Raw genomic sequence first — 21,332 nt, forward strand, 5'->3', positions numbered from 1 at the left:
GGCCATTACTGGGCAAAGGGAAATTCCTTTGGGGATTTGTGTATAAGACAGAATGCTTGATAATCTCTTCCATGCTTTGGCCCATGTTCGTTTAAGATGCTGGCAGAACATTTTTACGGAGATGTCCAGCTCATTGAAAATTAGGAAGGATATTAGGCTTGGGATACAGATTGTTTTAGAAATATGTTTTCAATGTTTTACTTTCAATTAATACTGGTTGGAGATCCCAAAGCAATAGTAGAGAACTGTTTAGAATTCAGTCCTATACAGATGTGGTGTGTGCTATTAAATTTCTATTGTGGAAGTCTAGTTTTTCATTTTTTTTTTAATTGGAGGATAATTGCTTTACAGTGTTGTAGTGGTCTCAGCTATACATCAACACAAATCAGTCATATTTATATATATCCCCTCCCTCATAAGGGGCTTCCCTGGTGGCTCATATGGTAAAGCGTCTGCCTGCAGTGCAGGAGACCCGGGTTCAATCCTTGGGTTGGGAAGATCCCCTGGAGCAGGAAATAGCACCCCACTCCAGTACTCTTGCCTGAAAAATTCCATGGATGGAGGAGGCTAGGTGGCTACAGTCTATGGGGTCGCAACGAGTCAGACAGGACTGAGTGACTTCTGACTTCCATTTCCTCCCTCGTAAGCCTCAGCCTGCCCCGCCACACCCCCCGCCCCCCATTCAACGCCCCCCACCCCCACCCCCCATTCAACTGCTCTAGGTTGTCAGAGTGCCAGGCTGGGCCCTCTGTGTTGTGCAGCAGTTCCCCACTAGTCATTTACTTTACACATGATAGTGTATACATGTCCATGCCACTTTCTCAATTTGCCCTACCCTCTCCTTCCTCCAGTGTTTCCACCAGACTGTTTTCTAGGTTTGTCTCTACTTCTTCTCAGTAAATATGTTCACCAGTACTGTTTTTCCAGAAATCAGAAAGAGAAAGCCAAATATCAAATATTAATGCATGTATATGGAATCTGAGTTTTCATTAATTTTGTTGTTGGCATGTGAAATGCAGATTTCCATTATATGTTGGCTATTGAAAAAATTAGCGAATATTATGGAGAAACTAATATTCAGTAATATAAGATTTGTAGAATATTTTTTCTGGCCTTTGCATTGTTAGCATTCTGAACATAAATAAATAAAGCAGAACTTTTCAAATCCATCAGTTCAGGTAGTAGTGTGAGGGGGGCTGGTGTATGGCATGAAGCCATAATGTGACGGGGTACCTCTACATCAAGAGGAAGCTGCAATGCTTGAAAGTGGGGGTCACAATCTCCTGATCATATGCCATTTTTTCCCAAGTATGATATGCTCTTTAGGGAGGAATATTAACTCTAGAGAAACAGTTTAAAGCAATTATTAAGGTGCTTAGCTCACTGACTATAGTACTACCCTTAATCTGTTTGTCTAATTGAAACCTCCCAAAGAGCTTCCCTGGTGGCTCAGACAGTAAAGAATCCGCCTGCAGTGCAGGAGACCTGGGTTCCTTCCCTGGGTTGGGAAGATCCCGTGGAGAAGGGATGGCTACCTACTCCAGTATTCTGGCCTGGAGAATCCCCATGGACAGAGGAGCCTGGTGGGCTACAGTTCATGGGATCCGCAGAGAGTCAGACATGACTGAGCGACTATCACGTTCATACTTTTACTTTCACAGAGTATCTTATCCCTTGAAACAATCTGAAGCATTCAGTTGCAGTGTTCTAAAATTTAAAATTTTAAGATGAACCTGAAACTATTTAATCTAATGTCTGACTTATAGCTATGGCAAAATAGTTCCCTTTTTCTGATTTCCTTAGATCTGTAAGTATTGTGGTGGGGCCATTACTATCTTCCCATTTAAATTCAGAAAAAAAATTGACGTGTTGTACTTTGTGACAGAATTTCTGAGTTCTGTAGGCGTTTTGGAGTCATAGGCAGAACATAGAGCTAGAATACAAATACTCAAAACCTGTTGATTTTCCTGACTTAGGAGAAGTTGTTTTAACTTTCAATTTATGATAATGTTCAGTAGAAAACTGAAACTTATCACCACTTAAGAAAGTTTCTACCTTTTCTTTGTAAAAGTTCCCGTTTTAGTGAAGGTTGCAGTATGTCTCATTTGTAATTTTTATTAAACCAAACTCATGTCAGCAAAACAGAGTTACTTTTCAAGTCAGACTTCTACTGTCTGATGATATACTAACTGAGGAATTCATATTTCTTCTGTTTAATAATTATTTTTAAATGGATATATCTGTATATAAGTCACAGGGAGTCTGAAGTATAAAATAGTTATCAATCAAATGTACACTAGAATGATTTTTTTGATTTAAGGTTTTTATTCCTATTAGTTTTGTGTTCTTGCCATATTTTTAATTTATTGAGGACAGATATTATTACATTATTAATATTTTGACTCAGTGTTCAAAAACGTGATGCAGAAATTTTTTTAAGGTATAAAATTATCTCTAACAACTTACTTCTATTTATCATAGAAGACTTAACAATCAAGATCTCTGAGCCATATCCGGTCTTCCTGGATTCGTGTTAAATATTTTTTTTTTCCTGGAAAATTTTAATTTTATTTTTAAACTTTACATAACTGTATTAGTTTTGCCAAATATCAAAATGAATCTGCCACAGGTATACATGTGTTCCCCATCCTGAACCCTCCTCCCTCCTCCCTCCCCATTCCATCCCTCTGGGTTGTCCCAGTGCACCAGCCCCAAGCATCCAGTATCGTGCATCGAACCTGGACTGGCAACTCGTTTCATACATGATATTTTACATGATTCAATGCCATTCTCCCAAATCTTCCCACCCTCTCCCTCTCCCACAGAGTCCATAAGACTGTTCTATACATCAGTGTCTCTTTTGCTGTCTCGTACACAGGGTTATTGTTACCATCTTTCTAAATATTTTTGAAGACCGGAGGAGTGCTATTAGAATAGTATAATAAAAAGATGCCCCAGAAGTTGACTTAGTGTAATGTTTTGAGTTCAAATACATAGCCATGCGTACTTAGTAATCTGCATTGTTTCTTTCTTGCCTGCGTGGCACCTTGAAAGTAAAAGAGCAAGTCATTCAGTTGTGTCTGACTCTGCCTCCCTACGGATGGTAGCCCTCCAGGCTCCTTTGTCTATGGAATTTTTCCAGGCAAGAATTCTGAAGCAGGTTGCCACTTCCTACTCCAAAGGATTTTCCCAACTCAGGGATCCATCTCTTGGTCTCTTGGTCTCCTTCATTTGCTGCTGGATTCTTTACCTCTAGTGCCACCTGGGAAGCCCTGCATAATATGAGTAATCTGCATTAGAAAAACTGCCTCCACAGTAAAAAAAAAAGATATAGCTTTTGAATACTGATTTTTTCATCTGTTTACTCTTCAGCGATTTTGTCACCATTGAGTAAGTTAGGAGCAACTAATCTTTCAGTGTCACTGTCTTTTTAAAGGTGGTGTCCTATAGGCAGTTCTTCTCATGGATAATAATCTCAGGGGAAACACTGATAATGAAAAAATGTATCTAGTGTGCTAGTGCAGAGCAATGTCAAAATGTCGTATGAAGTTGAGAAAAACCTCTTTGTCTTCATGTAAAAGTAATTTCAAATGATCTTGCATATCAAATAGGTATTTGCTTGAAATATTCAGGTGCAATTTATTTGTTTAATTAAAGGTAGATATTGTTTTGATACAGTTCTCAATTTTATGTGTTAATCATTACTTATCTTAAGTAACATTTTAAAAGTAAAAATAGAAACACCTATATCTGAACTAAAATTCTTAAAACATATGTCGCTGAAGTAAAAACAACCTTTCGAGAGGTTATGTTAATTCTTTGTGAAGATCAGAGCTCCTTCAGTATTTTCCATTTAGTTGCAGTGTAAAGACCTGTTAAAATGACACTAAAAATGTAGCTTAATCAACATGCAGTGTTAATCAAGCTGCAGTGTACAAACTCATGTTTTATCGCAATTTTTGTTATTAGTGGCCAGCTGAATTGAAAGTAAGTGGGGTTTTGCAGTGTAAAGTGTTTATACAGTTAGGACACTTTAACAGTTAGCAGGATATTTTCAAATACTCTGGTCTTCTGGCAGCACCTTCTTATTTAAAGAAGATAATATGTATGCATCTGTCCTTTGATTTGCCATTGTTGTTTTGCTTTTATAATTTACAAGATAAAATTAAAAAAAGCTCAGTCAGTGTCTACTGTGCCCGTCATTGGGCTAAGCACTTTAAATCATATTTCATTCTTACAGCAATTCTATAAAGTACATTTATTTTTTTGATAAGGAAATTGAGACCCACAAAGACTCAAGATCATACAACTTGTGATTTGCTGGACATAGTTTTAACTTATCCAACATTCCTAAGAAAAGACCTAAGGAATTGTAGAAATGTCCCTTATTTTATTATGTTCATATTAAGATTTTTCCCCTCAAGTGATTTTAATATATTGTGTTTATTTTGTATTACTGTAAAAATGTAGATCTCTGGGTAGGCAGGTAAATGACCCCGTTTATTTTAAAAGGAATAACTGTATCCTAAGAAAATAAGCAAATTCCCTAAATTTCACAAGGAACATGTGCTTTCTTATGGTTAATCGGTTGGAAAATATTTGTGGAGGGTACAGGATAAGCCACAGACTGAGGGGAGGTACCCAGTGTCACTTGCTAGGTTAGTTGAGGCTGGTGGCTAATTCATGCTAGAGGATGTGAGCATCTCAAATATTAATAATATATTCCTCTCTTTGAAGTATGAAAATAGTTTGTAACCTCTAGTGTTATTTTTATGAGACTAATAATTAATTTTTTTTATGAAAAACATTTTTGGGGAGCCTCACCATGTGGCTTGCAGGATTTTAGCACTCTGAGCAGGGATTAAGCATGGGTCCTTGGCCTGTGAGAGCTTGGAGTCCTAACCACTGGACTGCCACAGAATTCCCTATAGTGGTAATTTAAATGTAAAAATCAAACTACATAAAACTCCTTAAACTCTTAGACCATTACTAAAATGAAAGTTTTACAAATTAAGCATGAACAGAAGTACAAAACTAGTATTATTAAAAAAAAAAATAGCACCAATGTAATAGAATACACAGGACTGTGTAAAACTAAATCACAGATGTTGGTTTAATAGTAAAAAGATTTAACCTTGTATTTCTACAATGTATTTCTGAATTTGCCCTAAATAAAAATAATACAGAGCATACATTTTTAGAAGCATCTCATACAACCATTATTAATACATTTAAACTTTTGTTTCCTACTTCAGAATAAAAACATAAAGCTATCAGAGAACTTTGCCAATGCCAATATTGAAAGTGAAAGTGAAGTCGCTCAGTCATGTCCGACTCTGGAATTTCCAGGCAAAAGTACTGGAGTGGGTTGCCATTTCCTTCTCCAGGGTATCTTCCTAACCCAGGGATCCAACCTAGGTCTCCCACATTGCAGGCAGACACTTTACCATCCGAGCCACTTGGGAAGCCAATATTAAAGGCATGCTATTTGATAATCATTTAAAACTCTCTTCATTTACTTGGTGATGGAATTAGTATTGTGCTAAAGATATGTACCTAAGCCAATAACACTGCAATTAGGAACCGAAAAACATTTTACTCTGGGTTTTCTGTTATACTTACTGCCAATAGTCAAGGCAAGTTGGACTACACAGAGATAACATCTGAGCTTATTATTTGTAACTTTATTTTTTTATTAGTTTTTTTTTTTTTGGCCATTCTGTGCAACATATGGGATCTTAGTTTCCTGAGCAAGGATCAAACCTGCTCCCTCCACAGAGGAAGTTTGGAGTCTTAGCCACTGAACTGCCAAGGAAGTCCCTATTAATATGCGGGGTCCGTAGCTCAGTTAGTAAAGAATCTTCCTGTAATGCAGGAGACCCAGGATCAATCCCTGGGTCAGGAAGATCCCCTGGAGAAGGAAATGGCAACCCACTCCAGTATTCTTGCCTGGAAAGTCCTATGGACAGAGGAGCCTAGCGGGCTACATACAGTACATGAGGTCACAAGAGTCAGACACAACTTAGTGACTAAACCAACGCTGATGTGCTACTGAGTGCTGTGCTCAGGTTCTTTAGTGCATCCTGCCAGGTATGATGGCCAGATTCTCGGACGAGTCTCTGTTCTAAGGCAAAATATTTTGCGTATTGTGCATCTGTCTGTATTCCATCTCTCCTTCACCTGTTATGCATTGAATTATAAACACAAAGTCACGTTCTAAAGATAGATGGCTGTACTCAGTAAAAGGGTAGCCATCTAGATGACCTGGAACATGCTTATATTCTCCTTGTTAGACTGTTATTGAACTGTAAGCATAGACGTTTTGCAAAATCTTGCAGCAAACTCAAGGACCCCGGTGAGTGAGCCCCTGGATCTTTTGGGGAAGCACTCCTTCAGGCCGTAACGTGGCTCTGTGAACGCACATTCCTCCTTGCCTTTCATGTCTACTCTGCTGGATGCTGAGAAAGTATTGTTTTTCTAACATTCGGATCAAAAAACATACAGAACTGTGTCAAGAAGAATTGAAGAGGAAATTTTTCTTTCTCGGCTTGAGATGCCACACTCGGGTTGTAAAAGGGACAAGTTTTAATGACATCCATCTGTTGCAGATTAAAATACGTGGAGCTCAGCGTTTGAATGCCTTGTTCAGAGTCAGACTTTATATAGGCATAAGCACAATTGGTTTTAGGATTGAGAGTTCTAGGGACAGACAGCAACAAAGCATAAAAAGTTAGTCTGTATGTCAGACTTTGCTCTCAAAGGAATTGCTGTTGCCTTCTTCTCTCTTTCTAGTGCTTTTTGTGCGTGAAATCTCCCGGGTCAAGCCAAGAGACAACAGTCTCTTTTGAAAGCATGCCTCTCCCACCACTAATGCCTAATTTTAATTTTTAAATTCTTACTTTTGTCATATTCAGAGAGAAATATAGCATGGTAAACATTGCTGCATCTCTCACCAGGAGTCCCGGAATCCTCTTTCATCTCTGTGTTGATTGAAGGTAACCAGACTAAAAGCTGTTTATCCTAAGCTCTTATGTCAAGAGCTTTAATCACAGATTGACCTCTTTGTAGTACAGGGTTTGCAAGTGTTTATCTGGAAGTAGGAGAAAAATATATACTTCTGTACAGTCTATACTTTTAACCTTCAATAATGTCAGTATCTACATATACATTTTGAAGTTTCATTTTAAGTTTGTTCTTGAAACTCATGATCTGAAAGCATTTTATAATAACGCACTTAGTTGCATTTGCAAAATGCATTTCTAATGCATTTTCTTACTTTGGAAAAACTAAATCCCTTAATGGGGTTCTAGAAGAATACAGCTTATAGCAAAATTTACTGTGACTCAACTGCTGAAGAGATCCTTGCCAGGATAGCTCACGTGTTTCCTTTATATTGGCTCTAGCCTGTCTAAAAACCTGGAAACTTTTTTTTTTTTTGGCTAGAATTCCAAGGACTGGACTTAAGTCTTTTACTTGTCTTTACTTTTTAGGAGTTTGATTCAGAAAAGAGAAAATTAGTTATTAAAGCTTGTTATTATGTAACAGCAAAAGCAATCCTCAATGTCATGCCCAGCCCCTACAGAAGATTCTGAGAGGGTCTAATAGGTACCCCTCCATGACACCTGAAGTCCCTTCAGACCAACAATAGCACCCCCCTCAAGTTTCTGCAGGGTGTCTCTGGGTGTTTCTTCATTCCTGCAGGGTCAGCTGCACCCTCTGGCTCTACTTCTGTTCATGGCATTCTCTTTTTTTTTTACAGGAATGATAGCGAACCCTGATCTTAGTTTGTGAGTTTGATCATGTTAGGCATTTAGAGAGAGACAATCAACTGGCTTTTTAAAGTAGTGTGTACTTTCCTGTCTCTTTCCTTATTCCGAAGTGAATGTGTTTCTAAGTAGTTTGTCTGAAGCCAACTCTTCATTTTTCTGGGTGCGTAGATGGCTGATAAATTTGAGGCTGGAGCTGTCAGCCAAGAATTCTCTGTCTAGCTAAGGCACTCGATCAAGCAAGTGCCAGGATTTACAGAGCAAATAGGTAGACCAAGGGCATACTGAGGTTATCACAAACAAACTAAACCTGTAGCTGAGGTGAGGTAGCTACAGTAACATCTGCTTTGATACCTTGCACAGATGAGGCATTACAGCAGATAAGACTTGCTTTGAGACTGAGAAACAGGAGTTAAACCTTGGATCTTCCACTGAAAAATTATGTGACCTTGAAAATTTTCTAAACCTCTCTCCTCACCTATTAAATGAGCATAATAATAGTTGCTTTCTCCTAGTATTTTTGTAATCACAATACAATGCATATGACTTCTTAGCTCTGTGCCTGACCCACCGTAAATATTCATGTGCTCAGTCGTGTCTGACTCTTTGTGGCCCCATGGACTGTAGCTTGCCAGACTCCTCTGTCCATGGAATTTTCCAGGCAAGAACACTGGAGGGGGATGCCACTTTTTACTCCAGGGGATCTTCCAGACCCAAGGATTGAACCTGTGTCCTGGGTCTCCTGCATTGGCAAGTTGATTCTTTACCACCAGCGCCACCTGGAAAGTGCTTGACATTCATAAATATTACTTATAATTATGAAGCCTTGTGTACCGGATGGAAGTACTTTCTAGGCATCATCTTTAATATAGGTATTAATATTTGTGCATACTAAGTCACTTCAGTCATGTTGGACTCTTGTAGCCCGCCAGGCTCCTCTGTCCATGGGGATTCTCCAGGCAAGAATACTGGAGTGGGTTGCCATGTCCTCCTCCAGGGGATCTTCCCAACCCAGGGATTGAACCCGCATCTCGAGGTGAATTCTACTAGTACTACCTGGGAAGACCATGTAATATATAGCATGTGGATTCATTTTTAAAAACCTAGATGTGGGAAATAATGTTGTCATACTTTCTGTGACCTAATGTTATTTAATTGTTGTTTTGTAATAACTAATGTTTCTTGTGGGATATTGATGGAGCATAATGCAAAGAATTATCATGTTTCACTTTTAAGTGCTGGGGCAAGAAACTTGAAGGAGGAAAATCTTCCTGGAATTTAGAATTTGCTGCAAATACTTCCATAGAACAGGTATTTCAAAGTGAGTTACCATTCAGTCCCTGCAGCATTGCAGATATGCGGGGGGCACCCTGCCATGAGCAGAGCTTTCAGGAAGGATGAAGTGTGAGGCATCACAGCAGAGCCGGGAGGAGGAAGGCCGCACTATGTTAGTCACACCGGGATACGTTCCTGAAGGCTCCGAGCGTGCAGTCCAGATGTGCAGATTTCAGTCATACCTTTCGACTCCTCATAAAGTATCTATCGAATTTGTAAATATATATGGCATTGTGGTATTTGGCTTAAATGTGAGGTAATTTTGTCTTAGGGTGTTCAGTCTTCCCCTGTGTAAATCATTCTAACAGTCTGCAAGTAATTCCATATTTCAGACTCCCAGAGGAAACACTTCCATTTCTATATCTGTACTTTATCACCAGTCATAATAAATAGGTCCAAGAATATGCCAGGGGCCCTTGCAGAGTCCTTTCGAGAGAGAAGGAGGCAGGCAGTATAGCCTACTGGGGAGAATGGTGGATTAAGAGCCATCCCACCTGCATCTCCCTTTCTAGTAGGCCCCTTTTCATAGGGATCTCCTATTGTAGGTAGGTTGCTGTCTTCTCTTTGCACTTGTGTGCGTGCTAAGTTGCTTCAGTCGCGTCTGACTCTTTGCAAGCCTATGGACCATAACCTGCCAGTCTCCTCTGTCCATGGGGATTCTCCAGACAAGAATACTGGGCTGGGATGTCATGCCCTCCTCCAGGGGATCTTCCTGATCCAGGGATTGAACCCACATCTCTTATGTCTCCTGCATTGGCAGGTGGGTTCTTTACCACTAGTGCCACTTGGGAAGCCCATTTCCTCTTTAGTCAGATGTTATACCACAAGATCTATAAAGTGATGCCAGTATCTTGGAACCTAATAAAGTTATCATCATCCTTGTGTTAAGGTTTGAAAATCGGACTTAGTCAGCAAGTCAGAGAGGCAAGGTGCCTGTGGCTACATCTCTGAAAGCCTCCTTTGGACATATTTCTTGGTGGGGGTGGGGGTTTTCAGCTGATTTTCCCAGGATCAGGTTTTGAGAGGAATGGACTCAAGATGTGGACTTAGAAGGCAGTTTCCACTCGGACTGATCATCTTTACCAAGAGATTTGAATCTGGTATTATGTCAGCTGGTTTAAATTTAATCTTGTTTTTCCAAAATCACCAGGATCACAAAATTTGCATTGGCCCAGTCTGCACCTGCCAGCTAGCACTATCTGCTTTCCTCAAAGCATCCTTGCAGCTTTCTCTTTTTCCCGTATCATAAGGACAGATGACTGCCAGGCGACCCGTAGTCAGTATTCTCCCTCAGATGCATCTGAAAACCAGTCAAGGAAGAAAGAGGAAACCCAGCACCTTTCATTTCTTTTCAGTTTTTGATTCCTTTTTGGCTTCATACTAGGCTCAGTATAAAGTCACTAGCTTCCTGAAGCAAAAATGAATGGGTAACAGTGGATTTGGGGGTAGTATAAATTCATCTTCACATGTAGCCAAAGATTTGGAATAAAGCAGTAAAATTATTTTAATGATTCTTTTGCACTCTTTAATAGAGCAGAATGTATTCCCATTGACCTTAATGTCCTTAGCTCTCTAGAAATGTTGTGAGGTTGCTCACTTGTCCTGTTAATTATTATTGAGTGTTTTAAACTCAGGTTTGAATTATTTTGCAGCCAAAGCTTTTCTGATGTGCGGTGCAGACTTTCTTGTTTCTTTGTTTTTGATATGTTCTCACTTGATCAGTAATTCACTGAAGCGCTTTTCTGTTTCTCACAGTCTGACAGCAACGCAAGCTTCCTCCGTGCCGCCAGAGCAGGCAACTTGGACAAAGTCGTGGAATATCTGAAGGGGGGCATAGACATCAATACCTGCAACCAGGTAAGCGCCCTGCAGCAGCCTCTGTATTATACGCTGAAGGCACACCTGTTACCCAGAGGTACACTCACAGAGCCCGGCAGGGTTTTTTGTCTTTTGTTAAATTTACTAAAATAGCACCAGTCCAGAATTATGAAAGCTCATTTTGGCTCCTTACCAACTTTTGAAGCCTCAGACATTTGTATTTAGGGCTAATAATACCAGCAAAGTAGATAGATCAAAAATGATTGAACATCAGTTTTGCCTATGAAATGATCTGGGCTGCCCTTAGCTGAAATACTGCTCATTTATTATCAACTAGTTATCCAGATGCTGGCTTCTATTCTTGTCTTCGTAAGCCTTTTATTCAAGGGGTAACTGATTATTACAACTTGGGATAGAGAAATAAAAGGATAAAATCAAAATTATGCACCCACTTACCCCTCCCCACCCTGCCATTACTTTTAAAGTATGGATTTGAGTGAGAAGAGTTTGAAACTGTTGGCTTAAATGAGGTGTTTGGATTATTTATTTATCATACCCATTTGCTAAGGACTTTAGATGTTATTATACATTTTGGATATTATTTGATCCCAGGGATGTTGAGATTTTTGTGTTTTCTATAAGATTTTAATACCATGAATAAAAGTGTCTTGTGAACTCCAGTATTCACTATAGTGTGCTAAATGTTGCTGGTGTGTGTGTGTGTGTGTGTGTGTGTGTGTGTGTGTGTGCATGACAGAGCTAACTGGGAAATGAATAATCCTGGCTAATTATAAGCTGCTGCTGCTGCCCCTAAGTCGCTTCAGTCGTGTCCGACTCTGTGCGACCCCATACATGGCAGCCCACCAGGCTCCGCCGTCCCTGGGATTCTCCAGGCAAGAACACTGGAGTGGGTTGCCATTTCCTTCTCCAATGCATGAAAGTGAAAATTGAAAGTGAAGTCGCTCAGTCATGTCCGACTCTTAGCGACCCCTTGGACTGCAGCCCACCAGGCTCCTCCGTCAATGGGATTTTCTAGGCAAGAATACTGGAGTGGGTTGCCATTGCCTTCTCCAAATTATAAGCTAGCAGGAGATAAATTTCATTGTCTAGTTCTAAATCATCTATAGAATGTCATATATATACTGATATATATATCCTGATGTGTATTGAACCCAATTACGTTCAATTTATACTCCCCTGAAATTAGTAAATCTTTCAAATACAACTTCTCAAAAACTGAATCTGGTGTCTTTTCATACTCAAATTTGCTCTCCTCCCAAATTCCTACCTGCTGATTTTCTTTTTGTTGTTCAGTTGCTAAGTCATGTCCGATTCTTTGTGACCCCATGAATTGCAGAATGCTAGGCTTCTCTGTCCATCACTGTCTCCCTGAGTTTGCTTAAACTCGTCCATTGAGTCGGTGATGCCATCTCATCCTCTGTCACCCTCTTCTCCTTCTGCCTTCAGTCTTTCCCAGCGTCAGGGTCTTTTCAAGTGAGTCGCTCTTCCCATCAGGTGGCCAAAGTATTTGAGCTTCAGCTTCAGCGTTAGTCCTTTCAATGAATAATCAGGGCTGATTGCCTTTAGGATTGACTGGTTTGATCTCCTTGTTGTCCAAGAGACTCTCAAGAGTTTTCTCTAGCACTACATTTCAAAAGTATCAATTCTTTGGCATTCATCCGCCTTTATGGTCCAACTCTGGCAAGCATACATGGCTACTGGAAAAACCATAGCTTTGACTATATGCACCTTTGTCGGCAAAGTGATATCTCTGCTTTTTAATACACTAAGTTTGTCATAGCTATTCTTTCAAGGAGCATCTTTTAATTTCGTGCTGCAGTCACCGTCCGCACTGATTTTGGAGCCCCCAAAAATAAATCTGACACTGTTTCCACATTTTCCTCATCTATTTGCTATGAAATGATTGGACTGGATGCCATGATCTTCATTTTTTGAATGTTGAGTTTTAAGCCAGCTTTTTCACTCTCCTCTTTCACCTTCATCAAGAGGTTCTTTAGTTCCTCTTCACTTTCTGTCATTAAAGTGGTATCATCTCCATATCTGAGGTTGTTGATATTTCTCCCGGAAATCTTGATTCCAGCTTGTGCTTCTTCCAGCCCAGCATTTTGCATGATGTACTCTGCATATAAGAAGTTAAATAAGCAGGGTGATAATATACAGCCTTGACATACTCCTTTCCCAGTTTTGAACAAGTCTGTTGTTCCATGTTTGGTTCTAACTGTTGCTTCTTGTCCTGCATACAGGTTTCTCAGGAGGCAGGTCAGGTGGTCTGATATTCCCATTTCTTTAAGAATATCGCACAGTTTGTTGTGATCCACACAGTGAAAGGCCTTTTCACTTTTCATTGAAAAGAATAGTCAATTTCCTTACTGATACTTAGTTCCAACAGGTTTCCACCCTTGTCTTCTCCCCTACTCCAGTCCAGCACTCCTTTCCTGGTTCATTTTCCATATCCACAAATTTGCATTAACCCACAGTATGGTCACTCACCATAGTTGCCGTAAGATCCTGCTTAATTAGGTTCTGTCTTCATCTTGTCACTTTGGTCAATCTCTATGCTGTCTTGAGTCATCTTTCTAAAATAAAAATATTTTTATGGTACTCCTCCACCCTCAAACTTTTATGGCTTCCAATGCTTAGATCAGTGTGGTTGTTATATAAAAATTACCTGCAGACTTGCAAAGGGTGCAGGATTTTCCTTGCTCCTCCCAAGACTTTCTGCCATAGGAAGTATTATTACCAACAGCAATATTTCTTGTCCTTTAGGGAAGTATATCTCTTGGCATCAAAAATATTGAGTGCAGCTTGCTTTTAGGAATCAATCTGCTATAACCCTGAGCATCCCTATATATTCCTTTGGGTATGACAAGAATGAAAGACACTGAATGCTGTTTATCTGGGGAATTTCTCAGGGTAGTGTTTGTAGTGAGCAACCTTAAGGGATTAGGTAGCTCATTCCTTCAGAGAAAACGTAGGCTTGTTCATTCTTAGTTTAAAAGCTGTGAATCCCTGAAGGTTAATTCTTCTTTAACATAACCCACAGAATGCACAGGTACCCATGGTCCTCTGTGTCCCTTCCTTGGGATTGGGAGGGGACATAGGGAACTGGTGTAGGCAACATGTTGACAGGCAGCCGATTCTTTGCTGTGAACTATCAAGTCCATTGAGCTTCCCTGTGTCTTAACAGTGAAGAATCCACCTGCAATGCACGAGCCTCAGGAGATGCAGGTTCAATTCCTGGGTCGGAAAGACCCCCTGCAGTAGGACATAGCAACCTACTCCAGGATTCTTGCCTGGGAAATCCTATGGATAGAGGAGTCTGGCAGGCTACAGTCCATAGGGTTGCAAAGAGTTGGACACAACTAATGCAACTTAGCGTGCATGCATGAAGTGCATTGTCTCTCATCTAGGAGACTCGTGTCTTCTTCTAGCATCAGGAAGCAGTAGCAGTTTATCAGTGTAGCTTATAGGTAAGATAAAACAGCAGACCTTACATAGTTCTTGGCACTGACATATGGAATCAAGCCAAACGCCTTTATCCTAGTATATAAGATCTTCACATTTTATACCTCCATTTCTTATCTATTTTATATTTCGTTATGAATTCATTTGATATGTTTCTAGTACTTTTTGAACAAATAATTTGGGGTTTTCATATATTAAAAGAGAAAGAACATCCAAATTCCTATTGTTGTTGTTGTTCAGTCTCCAAGTCACGTCCGACTCTGTGACCCCATGGACATGTAACATGTGACCCCATGGACTACTGCAGGCAAGGCTCTGCTGTCCTTTACCATCTCCTGGAGTTTGCTTAATTTCATGTGCATTGAGTCGGTGATGCTCTTTACCAATCTCATCTTCTCCTGCCCCCTTCTCCTTTTTCCTTCCATCTTTCCCAGCATCAGGGTCTTTTCCAATGAGTTAGCTCTTCATATCAGGTGACCAAAGTATTGGACCTTCAGCTTCAGCATCAGTCCTTCCAATGAATACTCAAGGTTGATTTCCCTTAGGATTGACTTGTTTTATCTCCTTGTAGCTTAAGAGATTCTCAAGAGTCTTCTCCAGCACCAGAATTCAAAAGCATCAATTCTCTGGCACTCAGCCTTGTTTATGGTCCAACTCTCATATCCAAACATGACTTTTGAAAAAATATAGTTTTGACTATATGAAATTCCTGTATAGATGTATGAACTTCATTCAAATTCCTGTATAGACATAGGAACTTCTTCCAAAACTGCCTGTGAGAATGAATATAAATTGTTTGAATATTTTAACATGCTATTTTAGAGTTTTTTCAAGTACATGAAATACGTGCTCCCAATTTTAATACCAATTCATTAACATTCTATATGCTAGTAAAAAGGCATGAAACTGTTTGAAGTATTAGTTCATTTAGATAAAATCATCATAAGTGATGCCGGAAGAGGAACCCAAGGAAAACGACATTAACCTCAGTCAAACCAAGTCCACTTTACCCTAAAATATAAGAAATATCTTAATCATATAAAAGATCTTAGGTCTTTGTTTTTTTAAAAGAAAAACTCTCAGCAGTAAATGCTCACTTCTTATCTGCTTTATAGAGTTATGAACCTAACTTCTTGAGTTACCTAGAAAAGTTTTTAGTAGCTTAATATTTTTCTTGTGGCCCAGTGTGCACTAACACATTGCTATAAAAGGGAAGAACATTTGTTTTTGTGAGAAGGCAACAATGTCATGAAATCACACAGAATTTAGATCCCAGAGGCTCAAGTTCAAGTTCTATCTCCACTTTCATCAAGTCATTTCAAGTTAGAAAGTGACATTTTTCTAATCTCTAGGACAAGAAAATAATAATATGTTCAATTTTACACACTGAGCAGCAATGTGAATTAATATGAAATATGAAAGGACTTTCTAAGGTGTACATATTCTAACTGCAATTACTGTGTATAATCCACCGAGAACCAGTAAAATTGAAGTTGACCTCCTTACAAAGTATGAGGTTGATTCTCCTCAGTCACCAGAATTTACCAGGTAATAAAGTAACGCAGAGTTCCAAAGAATAGCAAGGAGAGATAAGAAAGCCTTCCTCAGCGATCAATGCAAAGAAATAGAGGAAAACAACAGAATGGGCAAGACTAGAGATCTCTTCAAGAAAATCAGAGATACCAAGGGAACATTTCATGCAAAGATGGGCTTGATAAAGGACAGAAAAGGTATGGACCTAACAGAAGCAGAAGATATTAAGAAGAGGTGGCAAAAATACACAGAAGAACTGTACAAAAAATATCTTCATGACCCAGATAATCACGATGGTGTGATCACTCACCTAGAGCCAGGAATCCTGGAATGTGAAGTCAACTGGGCCTTAGAAAGCATCACTATGAACAAAGCTAGTTCGTAGTGGTGGAATGGAATTCCAGTTGAGCTATTTCAAATCCTGAAAGATGATGCTGTGAAAGTGCTGCACTCAATATGCCAGCACATTTGGAAAACTCAGCAGTGGCCACAGGACTGGAAAGGTCAGTTTTCATTCCAATCCCAAAGAAAGGCAGTGCCAAAGAATGCTCAAACGACTGCACAATTGCACTCATCTCACATGCTAGTAAAGTAATGCCCAGAATTCTCCAAGCCAGGCTTCAGCAATATGTGAACCGTGAACTTCCAGATGTTCAAGCTGGTTTTAGAAAAGGCAGAGGAACCAGAGATCAAATTGCCAACATCCACTGGATCATTGAAAAAGCAAGAGCGTTCCAGAAAAACATCTACTTCTGCTTTATTGACTATACCAAAGCCTTTGACTGTGTGGATCACCACAAACTGTGGAAAATTCTGAAAGAGAAGGGAATACCAGACCACCTGACCTGCCTCTTGAGAAACCTCTATGCAGGTCAGGAAGCAACAGTTAGAACTGGACGTGGAACAACAGACTGGTTCCAAAGAGAAAAAGGAGTATGTCAAGGCTGTATATTGTCACCCTGCTTATTTAACTTATATGCAGAGCACATCATGAGAAATGCTGGGCTGGAAGAAGCACACGCCGGAATCAGGATTGCCAGGAGAAATATCAATAACCTCAGATATGCAGATGACACCACCCTTATGGCAGAAGTGAAGAGGAACTAAAAAGCGTCTTGATGAAAGTGAAAGTGGAGAGTGAAAAAGTTGGCTTAAAGCTCAACATTCAGAAAACAAAGATCATGGCATCCGGTCCCATCACTTCATGGGAAATAGATGGGGAAACAGTGTCAGACTTTATTTTTTGGGGCTCCAAAATCACTGCAGATGGTGACTGCAGCCATGAAATTAAAAGATGCTTACTCCTGGGAAGGAAAGTTATGACCAACCTAGATAGCATATTCAAAAGCAGAGACATTACTTTGCCAACAAAGGTCTGTCTAGTCAAGGCTATGGTTTTTCCTGTGGTCATGTATGAATGTGAGAGTTGGACTGTGAAGAAAGCTGAGTGCCAAAGAATTGATGCTTTTGAACTGTGGTGTTGGAGAAGACTCTTGAGAGTCCCTTGGACTGCAAGGAGATCCAACCAGTCCATTCTGAAGGAGATCAGCCCTGGGATTTCTTTGGAGGGAATGATGCTAAAGCTGAAACTCCAGTACTTTGGCCACCTCATGCGAAGAGTTGCCTCATTGGAAAAGACTCTGATGCTGGGAGGGATTGGGGGCAGGAGGAGAAGGGGACAACAGAGGATGAGATAGCTGGATGGCATCACTGACCCTATGGACATGAATTTGAGTGAACTCCGGGAGTTGGTGATGGACAGGGAGGCCTGGCGGGATGCAATTCACGGGGTCGAAAAGAGTCGGACATGACTGAGAGACTGAACTGAACTGTAAGTAAATATTGTTGTCTGGTGTTGGCTCTTTTTTATTACCATTCAGGAATGTACATCAAGTAGAGATTAGGCAAATGAAGTGACAAATGCTAACTAATTAGTTACTACATATCAGGCTTTGTGTTGGTGGCCTGATACTTCATCAATCAGCAGAGACAAATGTAAGGGAGACACTCCTCTGAGTTTACAAATACAGGAAGAGTCCATAAGTGGTTAAGTGATGTCCCCAGGGTCACAGAGGTCTATTCTCTTTCAACTTTTAATCTTGCTGAGATGTTTGAATCTGCCCTTCCAAATTTGCCATGGTGCTGCCCTTTATTTTAAAGCTCAGATCTTTTTAAATCTAATGTTGCTGGTATAAATGGGACCTTATTCATCCACAGATTAGCATAATATGCAGTTAAAGGAACTTTTAAGTCAAAGAGCACCACCACCAGGATTACTACTAAAACTCAAATAAAATATAGAACAGAAATAATTCCCAAACATCCAGGAGAGCAAAAGAGGCAACTCTTTAGCCAAAGCATTGCTATTTCTAAATATATAAAATCTCAAAGCTAATATTGCATATCTTGCTCATAAGCCTGAGCTTCTGGGGAGCATTATGACATGTAACATAGAAACCAGGACTTTCTGTACCCTGTTGTATTTCTCAATGAAAGGCAATCTGGGCTGCACCAGCTTTCCAAAAATACCATGTGTGTTGGCGTGCTAAGATTCCTTAAACTAAAATATGGATGAAAGTCCTTTTCTTTATAAAATTGGTCTCATAACTACCATGAAAATTTTGAAATTTAATTGAAAAATGTCATTTGGCTTCTACTTTCATTTGAAGGATATGAGGAAAATGCAAAATTTGACATAAGATAGATTTGTTAAAAAAAAAAACCTGAATTTTCATTTTTCTCTTTTCAAAGCAATCACAATTTTGTTAACTTTCATTTTTCTTAAAAGATTAAGCTGGTAATGTATTTATTTTTTATCTCTTGTACGTTCAGAAAAAGAGAATAAATCTTAGCTTTGGCTCCCTATTTTTGAAACTCGTGTACTTATTTTATATTTACTTAGTAATTGTTCATAAGATAATATTACAAAGTTAACATCTAGATATTAAAAATAGCCTCTATGACCTTTTCATAAGATTTTATAGCCACTTTGTGGCTCAGACGGTAAAGAATCCGCCTGTAACGCAGGAGACCTGTGTTTGATCCCTTGGTTGGGAAGATCCCCTGGAGGCAGGCATGGCAATCCAGTCCAGTATTCTTGGCTGGAGAATCCCCATGGACAGAGGAGTCTGGCAGGCTGCAGTCTATGGGGTCACAAAGAGTCGGACACGACTGGGCGACTAAGCACAGCACATACATCAGTGAAAGCCTCTGAAGGTTCAGATACTTTCACCATGTACAAAATTTATTGGTTCCACAGCGATGACTTCAGAATGAAGGATATCACATATCATTTATTGGACATAATTCTAATTATTACCTTAAAGGTTAACAGTTCTTAAAGTGTTCTGATTTTTGACCTTGACATGTTTACCACTGAAGTGATCAAGTGCTCAATAGCAGTTACAGCCTACGTTTCATTTCTCAAAAGCAGAGGGCAATGTCGGTGCCCCCAACAATGACTTTATCACAAGCTCACATAGTTATGACTGAGACCACACAGCCTTTTTGGAAGCCACATTAAAAATGTGGGTGCTGAAATCCAAATTCTCATTTTACCCACCTCTCAGCTACCTGACCCTGGGCAGTCAACTTCTCCAGGACTCAACTGTTTTCTCAACTATAAAATAGTGATCATAACAACACTGAAGTCATAGGGCTTTTGTGATAATTAAATATGATGTTTGCCAAATGCAAGCATTCTAAAAGTATTAGCAAATTATAATCCTTGTTACAATGTAATATTTTTAGATTGATTCTCAACCTGAGCTTTAGTAAAAGTAGTGCTCGTTCTCATAGGCAGAACATAAAAGGTATTATCATAGCCTGTGTCATCAAATAGGAGAGATCCCATTTAGTAGCAATTTGGTAACAGTTACTGTTTATATGAGTTATTTTAAACTAAAATCTTTTTTGGAACGAAAATCTTTTTTATGAATGTCATTTGGCTCCATCTGGTCAGAACTTCTTTTTTAAAATGCCAAAAACAATTGTTAGCCTTGGACTTTATAAAGATAAAAAGAAAAATGAATAGCTGAGAACTGAATTCATAGAATGAATGGAATATGAAATGAACTACACACAGTTTTCTTACAAGTTAAATGAGGTACAAATATTTGTACAAATAATCTAGGTGTATATCTATGAGTTAATTCTGACACCTCATTTAGAGGAAGCAAAAGGTGGTGCATTTTTCTGGTTCAGGTTATGTACACTCTTTTGTTATTGGATTCTGCATCATTCTCTGATTTTCTTCAATACATTAATACTAATTCTTGCTTTATACTGACTAGTGTTGACTCAAACTGGATTTGAATGATGTCTGCCAAATAATTTGAGCACTTAGAATTTTTAGTTTCAGAGTTAAGTCATTCAATGTAAAGAAATTCCAATAGAGACTTTTCCTCAGCTACTTCTCCATAGATCTAAAAAGCTTCGTATGTATAACCACACAGATTTACGAAATGTTTGAAATGTAACCCTTCTTTTACTTTAAAACAGCTTTCCCTGGTGGCTCAGATGACAAAGAGTCTGCCTGCAATGCAGGAGACCGAGTTTGATCTCTGGGTCAGGAAGATCCCCAGGAGAAGGAAATGGCAACCTGCTCCAGTATTCCTGCCTGGAGAATCCCATAGACAGAGGAGTCTGGTGGGCTACAGTCCATGGAGTAGCATAGAGTCAGAGAAGACTGAGCAACTAACACTTTCACACTTTTCATTTAAAAACTCCCAAGGGTAGCTTCCTGCAGATTTATTCCTGTGACTGTCTTCTTAAGTACTTTGCTAAGTGATTTAGACTGAACAGAACAATTTATATTCTAAGGATATTCTTCAGTGCTTCCTTTCTATGACTTAAAAGATGCTGACTTTTAAACATAACAACCAGGCAGTCGCTCCTTCCTCCCTAGGTCATCTCAGATTTTACCCCCATAGCAGTCTTTCTGCCAGTCTGAATGCAAGCTTACCATTTGTTTATCTGTTTGTTCAAGCACATATTGTGTGTTTACTATGTGGCAGGCAGAATTCTAGGTGCCATGAAGGGAGAGGCGAAACCCTGCCCTCACGTAGCTTACAGTCTGCCTGAGAGGACAGAGATGGTCACCAAGGGAAAAAGTAAAATATGTAGGAAGAGAGATGGCAGCAAATGACAGAGAGGAAAATACAGCCAGGACGAAGAGAGGGAGGGGGGGGATGGAGAGCAGCATGTTATTGAAGGCAGGACGGTTAGAAGACCTGAAAGAGTTGAACAAGGAAACTCGGCTTTGTTCAGAGGGAGTACATTTTATTTTATTTTTTACTTTTTATTGAAGTGTAGTTGCTTTACAATGTTGTGTTGGTTTCTGCTGTACAGAAAAGGAAACCAGCTATAAATACTTATATCCCCTCTTTTGGGGGT

The 21,332-nt window shown here is 39.5% G+C and overlaps 1 protein-coding gene across 19 annotated transcripts in view; it reads left to right on the forward strand.

The window, feature by feature from the left end:
- The window catches only part of ANK2 (ankyrin 2), a 285,421-nt gene that overhangs the window by 56,949 nt on the left and 207,140 nt on the right, over positions 1–21,332 (forward strand). For all 19 annotated transcript variants that reach the window (XM_055588009.1, XM_055588008.1, XM_055588011.1 and 16 more), the window contains exon 2: positions 10,857–10,958. In XM_055588009.1, the coding sequence (XP_055443984.1) occupies positions 10,857–10,958 (102 nt within the window). The remainder of the gene's footprint in view (positions 1–10,856; positions 10,959–21,332) is intronic.

The sequence above is a fragment of the Bubalus kerabau genome, chromosome 7 (assembly GCF_029407905.1).
Source record: "Bubalus kerabau isolate K-KA32 ecotype Philippines breed swamp buffalo chromosome 7, PCC_UOA_SB_1v2, whole genome shotgun sequence".
NCBI lineage: Eukaryota > Metazoa > Chordata > Mammalia > Artiodactyla > Bovidae > Bubalus > Bubalus kerabau.